The sequence below is a fragment of the Corvus moneduloides genome, chromosome 5 (genome assembly GCF_009650955.1).
Source record: "Corvus moneduloides isolate bCorMon1 chromosome 5, bCorMon1.pri, whole genome shotgun sequence".
NCBI classification, from domain to species: Eukaryota; Metazoa; Chordata; class Aves; order Passeriformes; family Corvidae; genus Corvus; species Corvus moneduloides.
In genome coordinates, this window is record NC_045480.1 from 55,286,187 (window position 1) to 55,305,131 (window position 18,945).

At 42.8% G+C, this 18,945-nt stretch overlaps 1 protein-coding gene and 1 long non-coding RNA gene across 6 annotated transcripts in view; one reads left to right on the plus strand and one right to left on the minus strand.

The window, feature by feature from the left end:
* The window catches only part of TECRL (trans-2,3-enoyl-CoA reductase like), a 69,993-nt gene that overhangs the window by 28,766 nt on the left and 22,282 nt on the right, over window positions 1-18,945 (plus strand). For all 5 annotated transcript variants that reach the window (XM_032109657.1, XM_032109659.1, XM_032109658.1 and 2 more), the window contains exons 3-4: window positions 14,106-14,150; window positions 15,406-15,509. In XM_032109657.1, the coding sequence (XP_031965548.1) occupies window positions 14,106-14,150; window positions 15,406-15,509 (149 nt within the window). The remainder of the gene's footprint in view (window positions 1-14,105; window positions 14,151-15,405; window positions 15,510-18,945) is intronic.
* The window catches only part of LOC116444340, a 104,887-nt gene that overhangs the window by 17,523 nt on the left and 68,419 nt on the right, over window positions 1-18,945 (minus strand). The gene's annotated exons all lie outside the window — the stretch shown is intronic.

An 18,945-nucleotide genomic window follows, 5' to 3' on the forward strand; every position in this document is an offset into this window, starting at 1 on the left:
TAGCTTTTATCAGATCTCAAACTCCTTCCTCCCTGATTGTGTCCTAAGTAGTTCGCACTAGCCCAGAATCCATATATGAAGGAGTTTTCGAAAGGACAGACAATATCCTGCTGTGCAGGCGTCTGATTGCAGAGCTCAGAGGCCCAGCATTACGTCCCCAGTATGGATTCTCAGAGCACACTGGGTTGGCAGTCACATCCAGCTATTGTTTTCAATAAATTCTCCCCTCTCTGCATTCATAACAACTCAATTGGAAATTACACAATGAAGGCAAATCACTGGGGATGGGCAGTTATTACAAATGGGCACTAAGAAGAACGGTGATTTCATCAGTGTAAATTGCTCATTCATCTGTGTTGATTTGTAAATGGAAATTACTAGATTAGGAGGGAACATGGTATTTATTCCATCCTATATTTATAATTTAGTTTTCTTTTGTCTTAGTCACACAGCAGAGATCAATAGAATACTAGTTTCTGATGAATTTCCGTATCCCTCAAGTGACACAATTCTAAGATCTTTTTACTTCTCTATGCCTGTCAATACAACCCAGTTTATTAGAAACTCCTTGAATTTCTTGTTACTTCCTCAGTGAGGCTTGTATATTCTGAAATTCTTTACTGTTTGCTTCCCAGCTCTGAGCACAAAGTAAGCAACAGCTCCTGCCACAAAATTCAAAGAGGTTGCTACCCTCTTCCTTCCCAGCTCAAAATCAGAGATCTCATCCATGAGCAAATTGCTTCCTGCCTGTGCAGCACGTGCCTGTAAGAACAAGGACCCAAATTCTTGCCTCAGGATGGGGCTTTAGTCACAAGACCAGCCCATCCAGTAACTGCATTTCTATCCTGGGCAGGGAGAAGCATCAGGAGGACGACCCCCTCTCAGCTTATTTGTGACATATCTGTGCAAATCTGGATATCCAAAATACAGGAGTCTGTCTGCTGGTACAGATTTGTGTGACCTGAATTTATGGCTTGGCTGTCAAAATAATTGAAGCCCTCCTGTGAAAGCTGGCAATTTTTTAAACTCCTTTGCAACAGCCAGTCAGGAAATGAGAATGGCATCATTGACCTAACACTGTTAAAAGAAAGGAGAAGCCAAACTGAGTTAACCTCTTGATTTTCATCCTTAGAGTGCATGAAGATTTGCCTTTTACTCAGACACCACACCCCCCATCCCCATTCTGTATTGGAATGACAGAAAACCAATTCTGGCTGTTTTCCAAAAGGGACAGACAATGCATGGAGCCCATCACATACCTCCAGAAGGTTCTGTGCACTTCACAGACACTGTTGTGCATCCTGAGCAGTGGTCATCAGCCTCCCATTTAAGCCCCACTCATGTGTCTCTGGACACTGCTAAGGCCCGGATTTTGCTTTTGGACATTTCTAGCTGGGGTGCTGAGATAACAGCAGTGAGAGCAAGCACCAGACCAGGCATCTGCAGTTCATTTCTCTGCTGAGCACTTGAATCTCATTATAAGTTACAGAGAAAGAGATACTAAAACAGTCTGAAAAGCCTCTGATCAGGTATCCATTAAGTTTTGCTTTCTGAAATACATACATGGTTGCAAAAATATTTTATGTATTAAATTAGGAAACTATGGTGGAGGTTTGGTTCACCAAGCTGATTTAGAAGCAGGGCACAGAGAACCTTAAGCAAGACTTTAAGAGATGGATTTTTAAAGCATTTTGGTCTCCAAAAGATAATAATAAAATCCAGGAGGCCCCCTGGGACTTTTGAGGTCTCCCGATTAACACTGAAATGAATGTGATGCTTAAGACTTAGGTCTTTAAGACTTGACCAATAGGAGTCATGCTATTGACTGGGGTGAGTTGTGTGCTAGACACCTTCCCCCTTTTGAACTTCATTTTCTCATCTATAAAATAAGAATAATTTACCTACCTTTCATCCACCTTGGGATCTTTTGTCTGTTTTGGCTGTCATCCTGTAAGAAACACTTGGGACAAAGGATGACTTAAATATATGTTTAATGACCTATTGAACCAGAGGGAGTAAGGTGTCTAAAACACAAAAGCCAGGATTCATTAAATCCTTATAGAAAGAAGATGACCTTCAGAAAACCATCAGTATTAAAATCAGCAATGGAAAAAGTGAAGATCAGCTCAAAAAATTTAATGAAAATTCACGTTATTTCTCTTTCTTTTTGACAGCTGCTGCATCTGATGTTATTGCATTTCATTAGCAGGATTACAGATATCATTTCAGATGAGTAACATAATAAAAGAAAAGGCAGCAATTCTACTGAGATGTAGCTTGAAGCAGAACTGTCCCCCTCTGCTCTCTGGGATATTGTTCCCAGCTGAGATTTACAGTGCTCTAACAATGCATCACAAATGACATCCTATGTAAACAATTGGAGAACAAATGTGAGATGCTATTTAAATGCCTCATTAAGAAAAGGAAATTTCATAGCTAGATTCTTTGCTTTTCTTGACTTTGCAGTAGATTTAATTGACAGATCTAGATGAAAAACATCAATTTGTTTACCAGAATTGCCTGTTATTATTTACCATGTGTCTTATATTGCTGCCTATGGTTCAGCTGAGAAAATTACAGTAGAAGGCCCTATAGAAGTAATCCAGGCCCTAGAGAATATCCAGTCTTAGGGAAAATGAGGAACTAAAGCCTACTGAACTGTTAATAGAAGATGCCAAAGTAGTTTTGGGTTTAAAACTGCTTCTAGATCAATTTAAACTCAGATATTAATGTTTTTTGTCTGAAGAAGAGACTAATTCCCAGTGTTTACCTGGTGTTCACCAGCAGGCTCGTGGGCTTAATGTTCATTCAAGGAACTCAAGATGCTGAAAGCCCCAGTGGGCCTTCATAAGTGTGAAAAGAATCTCATGTCCATTAATAAGACAGGTGTCTGTTGATTAACGGAGGGTCAAGGTCACCTGAGGCTTTAAATGTGCTCTGCACCTACATCAGGTTTTCCATAGGAATCCCTGTGCTTTTGAACACCTAAGTTGGCACGTGGCCTTACTGAAAGGTCCAACAGCTTCTCTTACAAAGAGCTGCTTGGAATGGATGTGTAGGAAATATCCCAGGATTTCTTGTGAAAGACAACAGGCACTGGATAGCAGGAGAGGAAATGAATCTCCCTTGCCAGAGTGGAAGGAACCTTCCTCCTTGAAAAACCTCTGAGAACATGGGAAATAAATGACAAGTCCTATGGTGTCATCTCTGCTAGACAGGCTAGAGAAGAGGCAGCAGCTTCAGCTTCTAAGTGCAGACTTTCCCCCAGGTCTTCTCTGCCTCATGTATTCCCTGGATGTTCTTCTGCAGCCCCTGGCCTCCTCAGGGCTAGGAGCTGTGATGTAACAGGTAACTGCAATTCCAGGGGTAGGGTCAGGTGAGCACAAGAGCAAGGGGGGCTGTTCAGACCTGTGTGTGAAGGATCTCACCCTGTGATAGTGGTTTGTTTTGCATTTGTTTACACGCAAGCCCTCTCTCATATTTGTAGCCTATTTCTTTATTTCTTTTCCTATTTGGGCATGTGGGGAAAGAAACCCTAAGAACAAGCAAAACAAGAAAGCTTTCAAACAAAATTTGGTATTTCCAACTGTTTCAAGTTAATGAAAGCAATGCATCAAAGACAAGAAGGTGAACAAATGATTCACAGTAAAAATAATGTAGCAGAGTTTTGCCTCTTTCTAAATTGTCCCCAAGTCGCAATGATATTGAATACATTTGCTGTTGAAAATTACTCACCACTGAAACAAATGATGTGTGAGTTATACTGGAACAACGCTTGTTGCTCTGGTTTAAATACATACTAGTGGAAGGCAATATTTTTTTTATGTTCTGCCATTAGACTACAAGTTCAGAGTGTACAAACTGTCTAGATGAGCCATGTCTATAACATTTACAGAGGGAAAGCAGTAGAGGTGTTCAAAGGCCATGAAGTGTTTGCCGTATAGATTGGGATGAAACGTCATCCCTCAAATATGAGAACGAGTACTCAACAAGCAGTATCACTGCAATCAAATCCTTCATGGACTGTATCTGGGAAGCTGTGGAAAAGCACTTTGCTGATCAGCTTTTAGGTTGGAAAAGGCCTCTGAGATCATTGCGTCCAACCTTTGACCGATCACCACCTTGTCAACCAGTCCATAGCACCGAGTGCCATGTTCTGTTGTTTCTTGAACACCTCCAGGGATGGCGACTCCACCACCTTCCTGGGAAGCCCATTCCAATCTTTAGAACCCTTTCCATGAAGAAATTCCTCCTGATATTCAGCCTGAACCTCCCCTGGTGCAGCTTGAGGATATGTTCTCTCATCCCGTCATTGGTTGCCTGGGAGAAGAGCCTGATCCCCGCCTTGCTACCACCTCTTTCAGGGAGTTGTAGAGAGTGATAAGGTCCCCTCAGGCCTTGTAGCAGTGCTCCTGAGGCACAAAACCCTTTCCACAACCTAAGTAAAGTGGTTGGATGGGGGAATTAAACCAGCCCAAACAAATTTCTCCCAGGAAGGACATGGGAACATGACAGCCTCTGGCTTGCATGCTAGTGTCTGCTCTGCTGCCAGAGCAGGGCAGATCTCTGCTGCCTTTTTCTCACTGCTCCTGGACAAATTACAGTTTAGCCCTGTTCCTAGTGGGGATTAATTTTCAGTGTGGTGAATTTACCAATGAATTTATGAGAAGTTAATTTGTACTAAGGACGAAATCGTGTCAATTCAAATGTGTTCAGTTAATTGTTGATGGCATTGGTGTGGCCATTAGATACAAAACCCACATTGCTTTGGGGGTCAGCGAGGGAAAACATCCTGATTAGCTTAGTGGCTGGAGAGAGCACTATCCCTTGGATAGTCAATATTGAAAGAAAATTATACTTAATTAGCATACTTTATTAGCTAATTGACTGTGGAATGCTTTTAAAGAAACAGCTAGAGCCTGGTGTAGGAGTCTGCCCAGTACATCAGTGGGGAAGGCACAAATGAGCTTTTGAGCCATCTTTCCTGTATCAGCTGTGATTGTTGGACCACTGTGTACTTTCTGATGCTGGAATATAAAACCAGTGGGGCCCCAGTCCTGCTGTAATGTGTGTTGGCACAGGACCACATTCAGGCAGCGTGCAAACAGCACTGGTTTGAAACACTGACCTTGCCAGTTCTCTGCTCTCTGTCCCTCTTGCAGCTTTGTGGAGAGCTGCTACCTAAATGTACTCAGCAGTTGTGCTGATTGTGGCAGTACCCACACCAGAGCTTTCTGAAGTGAGGGAGCAGTGACCTGTGTTATCGGTGTCCTGAAGCCCAGCCTATCTGCGACACCGTGAGGCACAGCACTACTTGTTCTCTCAGAACCTGGCACGGGATGAGTACGAACAAAGGTTTTAAAAGGAACAACATTTTAAAACAGGCCTTAATATCTTACTTCCTGTGTTTCCTGAGACCACGAGGGTGGGCAGATACCTGTGTTTAAATGCTCTGCTTTGCTGCCAGTGAAAACCTTGTCTGGGCTGGCTACTCCAAACCAGTACAGATAGTTGAGCATTTATGGGTTGAGATAGACAGTAACTGATTCCATAAGCCATCAAATATTAAGCTGCATTTTAAAAAATCCCATGTCAAATTATGAACAAGAAGATCGAGAGGAAGGATATTTTTCATCCCTGAAACACATACTTAGTTTGGCAAAATTAAGATCCTTAATGTGCAGTTCCTCAGGTTTGTGTTGCCCTTCGTGAGAAGGCTTCACTGATAGAGCTTATATTTAGGAAGAGAATCCTGCTCGAGTTCTCACAGCCTCCTGATACCTGAACAATTATCTTTGTTACCCTTTCCAGACTTGTGGAGATGAGAGAATCAAAGGCAAAGATAACTACCAGAATACAGATCCTCAGTTGGCATAAATTACTCATCTCTCTCTTAATCTGGGCTGGTACTTCAGAGCCAGAACCCAACTGTCTGCGAATGCGAAGCAAACCCAGTGCTGTTACAGTGCCCTCCCTGGGGGTCCCTGGTCAAAAGATTCCCGAGCCCATTAGGCAGAGCCCAGCTGCACTGACCACCCCCTGCCACCCTGCAGTGTGTGACTGTGTCACAGGGGCAGCCAGGGCAGGGTGAGGGGGTCCAGGCCTGCAGTGACGCTGCCCCACGGGGTCACAGTGCTGTCCTGGCCAGCTCTGCGCAGCACCACGAGCTCAGACCTCCTCACCTCTCTGCAGTGATGAAGGGCAGTCCCCGTGGGAAAGTTCCTTCCCACTCCCAAGCTTGTCAGAGGACCTATTTTCTTGTTTCTCTGTATTCTGGTCTGTCGTTGTTATTAATGAAGTAAAAGGTGAGCCTCATTCCCTTTCCCTTCCTTTGCGCATGCACATTAATTTAAATGCAAATTCACACAGAAAGATCAAAATTAATTATGCTTTCTGCAGCAGGCTACATGAAAATGGAAATGCACAGGGCTGGCTTTTCCCTTTTCTCTTTTTTTTTTTGGAAGTGCAAAGGAAAAACAATGTAGAAAAAATATTAACATATGCATCTAAATGTTGCATGCTTGCTTGCTTTTTTTTTCCTGATGCTTTTTGGTGGTCTGAATTTCCACAGTTGCCTTCAGTTGCAGACTGTTTCAGAAGGAATATTGAAAGGTTAATGTGTTAGTGACATAAATTGACATCCAAATGACAAATAATATTCTGTTTACCACAAAAAAGAATCAATCTCCATTAAGAAAAACTATGCTGACTCTTAAGAAATTTGTCCATTAATGCCTGATCAGAATATAGCCAAACAATGAGACTTTAAATTTTTATTTCAGTGGGGAAAAAAAGGTATGGGGGAAGTGGAGTGTTCTGTTCCTCAAGAAGTTCAGGCATTTATATAAGATTTTTAATGAAAATGCAGTCAAGTAAATTTGTGACTCAAGGTGCAGTGCAGACTCCCACAGTCTGGAGCTTCACATCTGGGCACAGTCACAGTAGCTGAACTGCCCCCAGGAACCGACATATGGACAGGGCTATCCTTTTTTGCCAGATCCTAGGCAAGAAAGGCAAAATTCAGAAACTTTTTTTTAAGGGGAATGGGTGCAGGCATTGTGTGCACTGTGCTATAGAGACATTAGGTGACCTCTGAGAAACCTTCTGGATCAGTCTCTGTGAGGCTTCAATGGAGCTGCCAGGGTGACTGTTGCATGACTTCATGTAGGAAAAATGGATGGTCACAGATTTTAAACGCTTAAGGCCAATGGGAATAATCAAATGAACAGCTAAACCAGAAGCATTTAGCCAGATATTTAGTCAGGCTGGGGTTTACTTTCTTAGTAGTCCATGGGAAGTGCATGCTGTCCTGCCTCTGGGCCAGACCCTGTCCTAGTGCTGCTGGTCTTAGCCAGTGTGTCTGAGACATCAGTTCAGCCAGCTCACTGCCTGCTCTCCCTCAGCAAGCAGTGTGGTTGTAGCTCGATGAATTCACATATTGCAAAGACCAGAAGAAAGAAATGGATGCTTATGATCAAATAGCTCATTTTTCAAATTCCACATGCCATTAAGGAAGTGCTTCTTTGTGTCCCCATAGCAACTAGAGTTCAAGGTGCCTTTGTAAAACACATGGCCAAAGATCTTCCCTTCTTACAAATGAAACAAATCAGAGAAAATACTCAGAGAAAAAAGCTGACAAAGAAAAGGGATTTATCTTCAGCTATGGAGCCATTAAAAACAACATCAATTTCAGTACTCTGCTGAGATTTTACTGAACAGGGCACACTGGATCTGCTCTTTCCACTAACTTCCCATAAAAACATGGATCTAGGTCAAGATCTGCTCCCGCTCTTTAAATATTCTGATACACCCTCTCAGAGGTCCTTCTACCAGGAAAACACAGCCTAGCTGAATGATCCCAGATCCAGAAAGTGCCCTCTGAATGTCAGCCCTGTGCCCTAAAGACTTAGCAAGAGATGGAATCAGCACACAATTGGTAGGCTGACCCTGGCGAGCCCTGCTGGTCTCAGGAGCTCAGTCTGGTGTCAGCTGAGAGGTACCTGGAGGGGGCCTGGCCAGAGCTGGTCTCTGAGCTAGCCCTGGAAAATAGACCCAGGTGATTGTGCTGGCACTTAGTGTGTCAAAGCAGCAAAACATCTCTTGGCCTGCAGCCAAAGAGGGCCTTTGGAGAGGGACCATGCAAAGAGATGCTGTGGTCCTGCTTGCCCCAGGTTTGCTGCTGAGAGCTGCAATTCTTCAAGTGGGCTGGGTGTTCAGATTGCAGCTCTCAGCAGCTGCCGTTTATTACAGTTACAGGAGGCAAGCACAGTAAGTAATCACTTCGGCTACTTTCTCTCTCGATCTTGTGGCCAAGCTTAGTTTTACTGTGGTTTCTTTGGTGTGCTTTGCTTTCTACCATCATGCTCAGGAATCACTCAAGTGCGATGTTAGCACAATAAATCACACAGCCCTTTTTTCCAAATAAAAGCAGAAAGCAATAGCTTCGAGTCATTTCAGCATCCTGCTTCTCCTGCTCGCAGCTCAGTGAAGCAGAAGTACACAAACTTCAGCCTGCAAAGGCTGTGGTTGCTAGCATGGTGATATCTCTATCTTTATTTTCTCAGAAGCATTCCTGGGAACACTCAGACACAGCTGCTGCAACCAAGGGAGACAACACTTATGGCCGTTGTCTAAGGTCACAGACATGGGACAACTGTATTTGTTCAGCGTTTACTTGTCAAGGAGAGACCTCAGCAAGTTTTAAGATAATCTGCCTGTCTCTATATATTGTGCACAAACCCAGTATCCCCACACATACTGATATGTGAGTCTTTCCTAGCAAACTCTTCTTATTGCTACATGTATATCAAAACTGCCATCTGGTTAAGGTCGTGGAATGCATTTCAGCCGTGCTCAGTTCACATGAGCAAGTGCTGTTACACTTCTCAGCTCATGTGCAACGTTTTTGTGATCAGATAAGGGAGGTTGGTGCTGCAGTGGTTCGTTGGAATTTCCGCTATTTCTGCAAATTTAAACAACATGCTGCTGATGATTGATTATAGTAATTTTGTTGTTCATATCACCCTATTCATATCACAGCAGGTATTGCTTGTAATTATTAAGGCTATTTGTTATTAGAGATGCACGGGTGGTGAAATACAATGAGAAGCAAACAATTTAACTGGTAATAAAATTAGCTGATGATGGAAAGTCAATCTGCTAATTATCTCCAAATTGTGTCTGTCAGTTGTGTTTTGCATTTCTTAGACTCCTCGCTCCCCAGCAGAATAGTTTTTGCACGTCTGCATTCTAAGGAACACAGCGAATTCCCCAGCAAGAGAGGTTTTCATCATGTTCCACCTTTGTTCTCATACAGGCTCATGTAACTCCATAAATACTTTGTGACACACGGGCATTTGATTGTGCAATTTACTGCAGAGCAGACAGTGCACTAACTTTTCTGTAGAAGATTCTTTATGAAACTTAATAAAAATTAGGTCAATTCCTTCAATTTCATATCTATTGAAAAATACCAAGTACTTAGATTTCTTAGTTGTTAAATTTTCAAAACATCTCGTGATATTTAAGTGGTGAAACACACATTAGGATCAATTTAAATCATGTGGGTAGAGTACCTCTGGACACTGTTAAAGCTGTGTAGGGCCTTTTCTAACTGTCCTTGGTTGCTAGGATTGTCAGCTGGTTCATTTACTAGGATTCTAGTATACAGGCAGTGAACAAACAAACCATGAGGTCAGCAGGACCAGTGGAACTTGGTTTTCTGTGCATTTTTGCACAGTGGTATTGGCAGCTGGGCATGGCACAGAGGCTGTCATTTTAGCTGGTATTTGTATGGTCGTTTGACAGCACTACATCTCCTTTTTATAGCCAGTATTAACAGGTAATTCCATAGTTGGCTAAGGGAAAATTAAAGGTGGCTGTCTGTTTTTATGTGTCCTGTCAGTTTGCTTGTATTTTAATTTCTGTTTTAAGTATGGATGGGTACAACAAATAACCCACCCAAACTGAAATATTTTTCCTCATATCCATTTTTTTAAAGAGGTTTTTAAAAGTAAACATTGAGTTTCTTTCCAAGCAAATGTCATCCTGCGTAGAAAAATTATGATGCCTTAAAGATAAAAGAATTAAAATATTCTAAGCTTTTTTAAAATAAATGTATGGATTTTTTTAACGCAAAGTTGGAACAAATTCCTGATAGAGAAGATGGAATGTGGTCAAAGACTTAAGACCTGTCACAATTGCTTACACTTCCAGACTAATGGAAGCCTGTACACATAGAAATAACTTTGCCTGAGTCATAACAGAATAATTCATAGAACTGTAGAACAGTTGAGGTTGAAATGGATAATGAGAGATCATCTAGTCCAGCCCCCTTGGCATGGGAAGGGACATCTTCAACTAGATCAGGTTGCTCAGTGAAGAAGAATGAAGCTGATGTCACTTAAATTCAAGGAGTTTGTGAATAACTTTTCAGCTGAGGAATGGGCAAAGCTTTCAGGTGCCTACATACCTGCAGTTGGAGGGTGACCATGTTGGAGTCTGAGGCAAACATCCTTCCAGAGAAGGATAAGCCAGGAGAGTAGAAATAATCAAATAGAGATGGAAAGCTAGGAAGTAATTTCAATAGCTGTCCAATGATATTGCAAAGAGAGGAACTAAAGCTGTTTTACATAAATGCTAGAAATGTAATAGATGAGGAGGAACCAGAATATTGACTAAATATTAGAGGATGTAATATTGGCTAAATAGACCTGTGGTTTGAACCATCATGGCCACTCTTATTTCCTAGACAGCTTATAGCTGCTTTTCCAAGTCAAAACCAGTCTGGGATATATAAGTGAGCTGAAATGCTATTTTTACAACTGTGTTCCTAGTGTGAAATACATATACAAACCTATAAACCTTGCATAAGGGAGCTGAACAGCTCTGCTAACCACAAGGATTATACAAAGACTGTGACCTGCTGTGGCTGAGCTCTGATGCACCATCACGATGTCAGAAAGTAAATATTGATACATGCCTGATCTTAGATGCCACAGGAGTTACAAGATAAACTTCAGTCACCCACGGTCTTGGATTGCCATTAATCTCTGCAGGAGGCAGCAACGGAAAATGTTAATAAGAAAAAACTGGGAATTAAACCCTGCTAAAAAACCCCCAAAACAACCCTGCAAAAGAGAAACCCTTCATGGAAGCAAGGGGAGCTCTGCCAGGTGTGGGAGTGCAGAGAGGCTTTCAAGTGCTGCACACAGCTGCAGCTGTGCCTCTGCCTTTAACGAGTGTGTGTTTATCCTGTCTGGGAGCAGGACTCTGCACACACACTTCGGAGCTCCTGCTGATGCCAGGTGAAGCTGCTCTGTCAGACAGTGCTGGCTCTGGGTATCCGAGAGAGCCATCAATCCCCCATTCTGACAGGCAGCAGCAAGAATTAATACAAGTGGTAATTAGTCACTCAGTTTGGCTTCTTTTCACTATTTAATGAAAAGAGAGCTTTCCTGCTATAGGAATGAGAGAAATTTGTGTCTGCCATATGTAGGCTGGATTTTAAAAGCATCCCACATTGCCAAACAGAAATCCAGAGCTGTTCTAGTGAGATTTTTGGAGGATCCCTGTGGAAAATAGTCATTGGAGGAAGGCAAATAGGTGGTGACAGGTGGGGCCAGGGTCCCCTTGGCTGACTGCTACCAAATGGTGAGCAGGATGCCTAGGAATGTGTGAGATTTCCTATTTGAGTCTTACCAAGCTGGGAGAGCAGACTTTTTTTGGGGTCACACTTCTCCCCAGGAAGCAATGCTGGTTTCTGCAGGACCCTGGACAGCTAACACTTGGGAACAGCCTTGCTGAAATCTGCTGACAGTAGAGACTGAAAGCAGGAAACTTTGGTGTTCTCACTCAAACCAACATAGAAATGTGTTTGGACTTCGTTCTCCACTCCATTTAGCATTTCCACTTGACGTTAGCTGGTGGCCCCCCACCAACACAAAGATCAGGGAAGGAGCAGCTAATTCCTGGCCCTTCCAGAAGAATACACACAGCACTCCAAGCATGGCCTGGAAACCAGAGACACACTGATACTATAACAAGGTCACTGCAGAGGAGCAGCAGCAAAGGCACACTTCCATCTGTCTAAATTTTTGAGTATGTTTGAACATAATGGTACACTGAGGCTAAGGAAATATGGGATGACGTGCTTAAATGCACAACCTCTGTTTGCCCTTGTGAAGATTATGAGCCATACCTAAAAGAGCATTGCCACAGGATCAGGTAAATTGACTTTTATTGAAACATACTGTAATATGAAGGGGGGAGCTGGGGGGAAGATTCCAATTTAACACAAATACATTGCATTTCAGGCTCCCAAATAACTATTGATATCTGCTGTCCTGGAGCAAATCATATCTTCCTTGACAAGTCAGACAGCTCCTCCTTCTCTATCTTCCCTTTGTTATCCTTAATAGCCATGGATTGTTGTGCTACCTTGAAAAAAATATTTGCAACTTACTCGATGGATGTCTCACCTCCTGCTATTAGCCCTGGTTCATGGGTTCATCTAACGCCTGTTCTTGCCCACAAAAGTCAGACCAAGTGCTTTTGAAATGAGGGTGTGCTGGGTGTCACTGCACAGTGCACACTGTGTACAGCTCCCTTCCCCTCCAGCTGGCAGCTGGTGTACAGCTCTCCTGATCATCCTGGAATACATTACACAGAAGCAACCTCCAGAGCTCATCTAGTCCAGGTTCCTGCTCAGAGCAGGGCCAACTTTCAAGTCCTATAAGACTGTTCAAGGTCATCCCCAGAGGAGGCCTGACTATCTCCAGGGAAGGTGATCCCACAGCTTCTGGAGGCAAATGTTCCCATGTTTGATCACAGTCATTGTGAACATTTTTTTCCATTTAAAGGTATGGAAATAATTGTACCTTAAATACAGGATCACTAAGAGTGGTAAGATACGTCTAAAAAAAAATCTGACTAATTTCACCCAGGCTTTGAATTGAAAAGAAAGCAAATCTCCTTCAAGCTATCAACTGTGTCAAAGGAAATAAAGACAAATGTAGTAGCAATGTCTGAGGGTGGTGATATTGCAGCAGTTTCCTCACCTTTCTCGGACAATATTTGCTTCCCCCAATCTCAGTCAACATCATGGGCTATGTAAGGTCTCCCCAGGCTGCTTCAGGTCAGCCCAAAAATGTGCTAGGTCAGCCCTAAAACCTTCAACAGCAAACCAAAGAGTGTGTATGGGTTAAGCAAAGTTACTTGTCCTTGTGAGGCAAAAAAGGAGTGTTTATACTGTCCATACAGCCCCACAGCTGCAGAAGCACAGCCTTCTACATAGAGGAACTTTAATGGCCAAATTAAGCACTTGAGCAGCCATGATCCCCTCTGCCCCATGTCTGTGGCAATTACCAGCTTACTCTGACACCAAGGGAAACAAATGCATCTGGAGACCTGTACCTGTTTGACCAACCTGACAGGTCTCTGTTCAAAATCACCAAAGGTAATCCAATAACAACTGCCAACTGCTATTGTGCATTTTAGAAAGACCTCTAAACCAGAGCATTTAAAAATGTACTTCTAGGAAACATCCTTAAGTTGAGGGTATCAAGGAAACCATAAGTATCCCAGTATTAGCTACCCATGTGCTTCTACTTTCTGTGTCCCTATTTCCCTGATTAATCTGTGATTGAGAACTAATACAAGCTGCACATCCCTAGTCAGGTTTTATGTTCCTGAAGGGGAAACACAAAGTCCTTTGGACTGGACTGTAGCACAGGTGTAATTTTGGAAGGAGGGGCAAGACTGATGGATTTAGTACTGCATTTATTATATTTTGGCAAATATAATAATAAATAGAGTCATCTTTATATTTCCCAGTGCTGCACACACAGGCTGTGCTGACAGAGTGCTCAGCATTGAGACTGGCCTTCCAGCACTCAAATGGGGAGAAGGGATTTATGCTCTAATGTGTGTATTCTGTGCTTCTCCCAGCTCTCTTGTATTCTATTTGTACAGCTAAGACTGAAAAAGAGGTGGTTTTTTATTCCATCTCAGTTTTGTAGCTATCAGCTGAAAAAAACCCCCCAAACCTAACAGAAATTTAGCTCTTCTATCATGAAATTAACAGCCACACTTTGTGATTGGAACAGGTCCCCAGTGGTACCCGTCCCGTGTTGGCCTGCAACTAGAACACAGTGAGTATTCATATGGCTGAACACAGGCACCTAACATATTACTAATGCTCTGGCAGGTTCTCCTCCTCATAGTATTGCTCTCTCTATACTTGTTATTGGGTGAACTGTTAGTACATTCTCATTAACTGACATAAATTATTAACCTATTAGTTTTCTCACTAATAAAGGAACCTAATGGTTTTCATAACCACTGAGTAGAAATGTTCCAGGATACAGTGTATGGATCAAATAACGAAGGCAAGGCATTGTCTTGATGTTTCAAGCCCATTCACTCCCTTCCTTCCCTCACTCCATTACCTGTTTTAATACTTGCTCAGTGCCTCACCAGAAGATGCAGCTAGCTGCAGGAGGCAACCCCTGTGTCAGTCCACAAGTTCTTGGTGGACATAGCAGTGAAAGATAATGGAAGATGCCAGGAGCTGTTTGGTGTTTGGTCTGTGGATGTGGAGAATTGCAAAGACGTAGAAAATGAGGGCTCAGCACCTGATGGAATTTAGCAGCCTCACTGATGTAAACAGTCGACAAAAGTATATTGAAAGGGAGACCATACATAAAGAAAAGAGCAAAGAGCTGTTGCAGCCATGGCAATATACTATGCCAGTGGCTGCTGGATTTTTCCAATATCCAGCTCACTGCCTACATATATGTAAAAAAGAAGAACCAAATGTTGTTATTTCATGTCTCTGCCTGCACACTTCAGATCCATTAGGTTTGGAAGCAGAAGCTTCAGAATACTGCAAACAGTATTGTAATGCTCAGATACACCTGGTCTGCCTAGGTCAGACAGCTGGCAAAGAAATCTTGGATTGTGAGCCTTTGCCCAAGAAGTTGCATTCATCATCAGGTGCTGCCTGTTATAAAACAGCCTGAGAGTGCAAATGCTTCAGCAAAATATGTCAGTGAGGGAGATGCTGCATAACACAGACTTTGCCATTAGTCTTGCAAGACAGGGCAAGCAGTGCTCTGTGGAGTTGTTTGATTGCACGGCCTGTCCCTAATGGGCCAGGTTAACAGAGACAGCATCGTACAGCTGTCACACATTGCTGCCTCATGCTTTTGTTAAAATGGAGAGGGAATAACTCTCATGGAAGAGCTCTAAGTTGCTAACCTGGAGAATAAATACCAAGTCACCAAAGTAAATCAGACTCCAAGCTGGGCCTACAGCTAGTGAGCAGGGCAGCCTGTGTGTTATGCTGGGTCTCCGAGAGCGCACCTGTTGTTCACCCCATCTCCTCTTCCATTTTTGCCACTGCAGACGGGCCTTTTTTGAAGGATTCCGTCAGCATTCAAAGCCTTGCCGTCTCCTCCATCGTTACACTGTACTTTACAGACCTGGGTCAGCAGGTCGGTTGGACCACAGTAAGTATGTCCTCGTAGCAGTCAGCATGATACATCTTAATGGACAATGTGTTTTGGCATCAAATTGCTTCAGCTTCCTCAGCCTGTGCTTCCTTATGTAAAATGGCATAATTAGTTTATCAGCACTCAAAACAGAATTAAATGGAGAGTGAGCCAAGTTATCAATATGCTAACTCTGACTTCCAATTAAAGATTAGAAGGGGAACATAAAAATATTGCCTGAGGGAAAAAAATCTATTTTAAAAAACAGTTTTAGCTTATCTTGGGCTCATATGCCTGTGCCGAACTGTAGTCAAATACATTAATTTACTGAAAGACTCCTCATCTTTGAAAGTGGAAGGATATTATAAAGAAAAAATGGATTTCTAGTAATCCTGTTACTAATGCAGGAAAATAACTGGATGGAAATAACTTACGCTTTGTCCAAGCAAAGAACAATTCTGAGAGAGGCCAAGGATTCCAAGCAGAAGATGCCCAGCAAGGCTCAGGAGCCAAAACTTTTGAATCTCCTTGTAAAACAAAAGCATTTGCCATAACAACAATAGCTGTCTTACGCTGTAGGTAGACCAGGTTTGAATTTAGTTATTTTCCTATAAGCAGGTATTGGAAGGTCAGGGTGCTGCGAGAGAGGCAGCACATTCCACCCAAATGGGGTGTAGGGAACTCTAGCTTACAGGCTCCTTTGGGAAAGTGAGAAGTAAAAGATTGAATTCTTCCACAGCCCAAAGACAGCAGACAGTATGAGGGTTTGAAAGGACAGTAAAAGAATGGGAGAAAAAGGGACCTTTCCAATGTCCTGCAGAAGGTACATGTGGGGAGATGAAAGTAGTCTCGTGATCACTCTGACCAACCTTTTGCTGCAGTAGAGCACTAGCAGGAGTAACACACAACCCACATCTGTATATTGGATAACGAGATTCCCAATTTCTGCCCTGAGAAACCTGAGTAAGACAGAACTACAGTTTCTGAAAGCCATAAAAGCCGTGATAAAACTTCTTATGGAAATGGAAGGCAAACCACCAGTTGCTTGCAATCCTTTAATGAAGCAAACGAGTTTTTGCTAACTGGCATCATGGCTGTTGGCCACATTATTAGATTCTTACCTCAGGCAGTCCTCAGGCACTCCCTGCTCACATGGGGAGACTACAAGCCACTGTCCTTCCTTGGCTGTGCCTACAGGGACGGAGTTTGTGTCAGGTCTTTGAGCAGCTTGCAGGTGATAGTCCCTGTTCCTCTCTCCAATAGGTCACTATGGGGTATGACACATTACTACAAGACACTTGGAATGGATATGCTAATTTACAGTTCCTTATCTGTTGAAACGTACCCTCAAGGTGAATGTTGCTGCCAGAACTGCCTTTGGCTTGGGAAAAGTCAGCCTCTGCATCAGCTCTATAAGGTCACATATCTGTCCCAACTGCTCAAGATCATGTGCATTTCTCCCTCTCCAGGGAAGCAGATAGCCCTGAGCAGCAACAAGTCTGGCAGCTTTTAGGCACTGTGAAGAAGAGCATGACCTGTGTCCATCCTTCCCAGTTCTGACAGGACTCAGATCCCCAGGGGACCAGCAGCTTACTTCAGTGGAACTAGAGCATTTCCCACTGTGTGACCTACCTGTTTGAGTAGAGGTCTGTGCATTTACTGAGGCTGAGGCTTTACCCCATCCTGATTAATGGCCTACTGGGGCCAGACTAATTAATGCTAGTCCCGTTTCCCTCACGAATCCATCCCACCATCTCTCAACCATGGAATTTCCTTGTAAAGCAGAATTGTGATTACTGCAGCTTCCTGTTTGCTACAATTAACTAATCTGCAAGAACCTTATTTATTCTCTTTTCCTGGTGGTTTATGTAGCCTGAGACAGTAACATAACTAAAGCTTAATATCCCATTATAAATACTGCAGTTATGACCAGGAGTAGGTACTGCAGGCAGTGGCATTTTTTTTATGATTTAATCTGCATGCAAAAAGTTGACTCTACGAGTTTCTGAATATTCATCTTATCCCATTCTGCTCCATATTCTAAACTGCCTCCATTCTCTGTGGGAGAAATCTTCTTCCTAGCCACGTCATTTAAACAGTCAAGAGATTTTTATATTATAGCTAGTCTACAGCAATAGAGAAAAGGTTCACAGAAGATTCTATTCTAACAACAGCAATTAGAAATGCATTTGTACACAGGATGTGTAGTTTTACTGCCATTTTTACTGTGCTTAGAGCTCCTGTGCTCCCTTCCCCCTTAATGCTCTACCAGATTTACGCACACAGTGAGGGAGGCTTCTGATTTAAAGGTTTGACATTTAAATAAACAAGGCACAGAATGAAAATATTCTTATCTCATCAGCAAAATGATAGCTAAGGAACAAAGGGCGACATTCAGGTCTGGACTCCAAAAATAGATACAGAAGCACATGGAGACATGTTGGGGCTGCAGAGGTTGATGCATTGGGTATGGATCTGTCTAGGGGAACACTAAGCACAGAGGTGGGTCTTCTGGGGCTCTGTCACCTCACTGGAGATCACACTTGAGGACCAAGACCCCCAGTGCTGGGGATTTACACCAAGACAATGACTTGTGGTTTTTAAAAGGGGAAAGCAGTATCAACCTCCACCTGGGAGCAGCACCCTTTCCAAACATGTAAAATAAAAGGTGATGCCGCTCTGTGTTCCCAGATAAAGAGTTTGTGCATCAGTAAGTCTAGGAAAATCAAGAAACTTCAGCTTCCCTTTTGGAGCATTCACAGTCTCAGATTTACAATACTTGTCACACTCCACCTTGGCAGCTCAAGGGTTTGTTGTCTCCTGTTGTCTACTTAGCCCCTCTGCCAGAGGCTGACACCTTGTAGGAAGGATGTTTCGTCCTCTTCCTCAGCTTTCCTAAAACACTGTTGCACAGTGACTAAAATATTTTTGGTGTTTTGTGCAATGAAAAGCCAGACATCCCCTGGGCTCAGGTTACACCACAGCTCTGAGATTGGCTGTTGTCGACAAATTCTAGAGGCTGGGTTGCTCTGATGGAGGGAGGAGGACAAATTTGGGTGAGGGATTTGTGACTCTCCTCCATTGGAACAATTATTTGTCAGTCTCTTTTGAAAAATGAAGTCCTTTTCTAGGATAAAAGTAGGTATTCAACCTCAGCTGGCTCTTTTAGAAGAAAGGAGGCCCTCAAGGCTGATTTCCAGAATATAATTCAGGGAGAAAACAAAACCTGTTTCTTAGTATCATGAAATTTGTTAGAATTCTTGCTCTACTCTCCCTTCTTTTATATAAAACAAATATTACCTGAAACACATAATTTACTTCTGCACAAGACGTACCAATTTCTTTACCCTGCCTGGAGTGTATGATTGAGGTCTGCTGACTGATGCTGCAGAGATACTAATGGGAGCTGAGTTTATAGATTTGTTTTATATGGCCCTGTAAAGATTTTACCCCC